Below are 2359 nucleotides of genomic sequence, written 5' to 3' on the forward strand. Positions count from 1 at the left end.
GCTTCCGCTGCTTCCGGTCGTGTGTATGTGGGGTAAAGCAGCGGAGCTTTTATTATGCCACAGTCGACCGCTTCCGCTCCTTCCGGTCGTGCGTATGTGGGGGGAAAAAAGCTGTTTTATCATACTAGATACATTTGAAAGTTCTGTTATAATGCTACTCTGTGCGGTCGTCACCGGTCTATTAAAACGCACAACATATTAAAGCGTCTTTGGTGTTTCCATATTTTCTACAAAACAAAAACAGAAATCGAGGGGTTATGACTTCATTAGCAGGCGACACAATGACACTATGGACACGCTCCGTGTCACTAGTTAAAATTGCTTATTTCTCTGAATTTAAACATTCTTCGAAACATTTGGGATAATGTAAGTACACAAGTAAGCAAAATATATAACACTGTTCTAGTGGTTTTTGGATATTTTAATAAAAAAATCTTACATATTGTGCCTTTACACATGATAAGCCCAATAATAGCTATGGATTGGGATGAGGGGGTCCTAAAGATCCGTAGCATCTCTGCACATGGTGGATGAACTGTACAGTCTTATAGCAGTAGGCCTGAATTACTTTCTACAACACTCCCAGTTGCATTGAGGCTGAATCAGCCCACATGCTTCTCATTCCCTCGAGCTGAAACATTTTCACAGAAAACAGGTTTTTGAAGTTCTGATTTGCACCTCTTAAATGCTTCTAAACACATGTGACACTTGACTGCGTTCGGTCCCACTGAACATTCCTTCTGTTCCAGGTGGGAGAGTTCCGCGCTCACGCTGCAGAATGGACAGCTAATGTGTCCGCGGAATTTAAAGAGACACGCCGCCGCCTGAGCGTGGACATTTACGACAAGTTTCAGCGGGCAGCATACATCAAGCGCAAGCTGTCATCAGAGCTAGGCCAAAATCCAGGTCAGGACATGATGCCGTGCAAGAGGACCCTGTCTGTAAACTTCACAGATGAACTTGAGAAAGAAGGTCTCCCAACCTTGACCAAAAATGGCAGCCTGTACCTGAACGGTCTTACTCCGGACTGTCTTGATCATGGCGAGATATCCATCATTGAACATCTCAAATAAAGCTCAAGCTTCTCCTGCACATGCTATAACCGAACAGGAAGATACATTTGTGTCTACAACTATGTTTGTTCACAAAGCTTTATCAGAAGCGTTCATAACTTTCCTGGATGTGTACTGATGTACTAGAATCAGTGAGAGGGTGACTTTATGCCTTGTGCCAGTCAAATTAATCTGTCTATACATTTTGTAGGAATTAAGATGTTTGATAAAGTCTGTATTCTTGAGCAAAACAAGACAGCTGCTTTTATTATCCAGTGAATCATATTTGTGCCTTAAAATCACCAGGAATAGACTTCCCAGAAGCTGCTACACTGATACTGAGAAATGTATTGTTTTTTTGTTTTTTTTGAGAATGAACCACCAATCTTATCCAAACACTGGCAAACCTAATTGGTTCTTGGATGCGTTTCCCAAACCCAGCATGTGTGAGTGTCGGTTCAAAAACTATTACAGGGTATCAGGCAAGAATGGCTGAGCGTTTATGATATTGACAGAGCTGTGACTGGTGCTTCACCAGTTTAGTTTATATCTTGTATTAGCACATTAGATTATTTTTTTAAATCCACATACACATTCGGTTTAAATGCAGCTGTGACCGAAAAGGCATGAAACAGTGTTGGAGTGGAAGCATCTCAGCTTGTTTCATTGCATAATTTTAGATGCGATGTGCACCGATAGCATGATTCTGTAAGCAAATGAAAGTTTTTTGATAGTATTGGTCATAATTGGAAATATGATCAATACACAATCATTAATCTTTCATTGACTGCTGAATAAATAAAGTTGTGTATTAATGCAATTTATAAACATATTTCTATAAATCTTGTAACATTGTATGGCAGTTATATTTGCCTTAACCTGCACATGGTTTAAAGCGATAGCTCAACCAAAAATTACTTTCTGGCATCATTAACTCAACATTATGTTGTTCCAAACCAATGTTATAATAGTTAACTAAAACTGAAACTAAAACTAAAACCATTAAAAACATTTTCAATTCTTGAAATAAAAAAGAAATCAGGAAGGGGGCCAACACTTTTTCACACCACTGTATATATATATATATATATATATATATAGTTTACTTATTTTAACTATTTGACAGGCAGCAAGTCACTTTAACTTAGTTTAATAGCATTTACTAAAATAACTAAAACTAAAACTGAAATAAGAATTAATAAAAAAAAAATGTTTGGATCAGGGAACACATTCACTATTAACTAAGGGTTTTCCCTCAATAAACTCCTAATTTGCTGTGTATTGATAGTAAGTAAGGTAGTTGTTTG

The 2359-nt window shown here is 37.9% G+C and overlaps 1 protein-coding gene across 1 annotated transcript in view; it reads left to right on the top strand.

The window, feature by feature from the left end:
• LOC107594834 (potassium channel subfamily K member 2-like) overlaps nucleotides 1-1794 on the top strand; it is a 20613-nt gene extending 18819 nt beyond the window's left edge. Inside the window, exon 8 of the mRNA XM_016285043.1 lies at nucleotides 750-1794. Within this exon, the coding sequence (XP_016140529.1) occupies nucleotides 750-1073 (324 nt within the window). The 3' untranslated portion in view covers nucleotides 1074-1794. The remainder of the gene's footprint in view (nucleotides 1-749) is intronic.
• The last annotated feature ends 565 nt before the right edge of the window (nucleotides 1795-2359 follow it).

Source organism: Sinocyclocheilus grahami, unplaced genomic scaffold, assembly GCF_001515645.1.
Source record: "Sinocyclocheilus grahami isolate Dianchi unplaced genomic scaffold, SAMN03320097.WGS_v1.1 scaffold191.1, whole genome shotgun sequence".
Classification (NCBI taxonomy): Eukaryota; Metazoa; Chordata; class Actinopteri; order Cypriniformes; family Cyprinidae; genus Sinocyclocheilus; species Sinocyclocheilus grahami.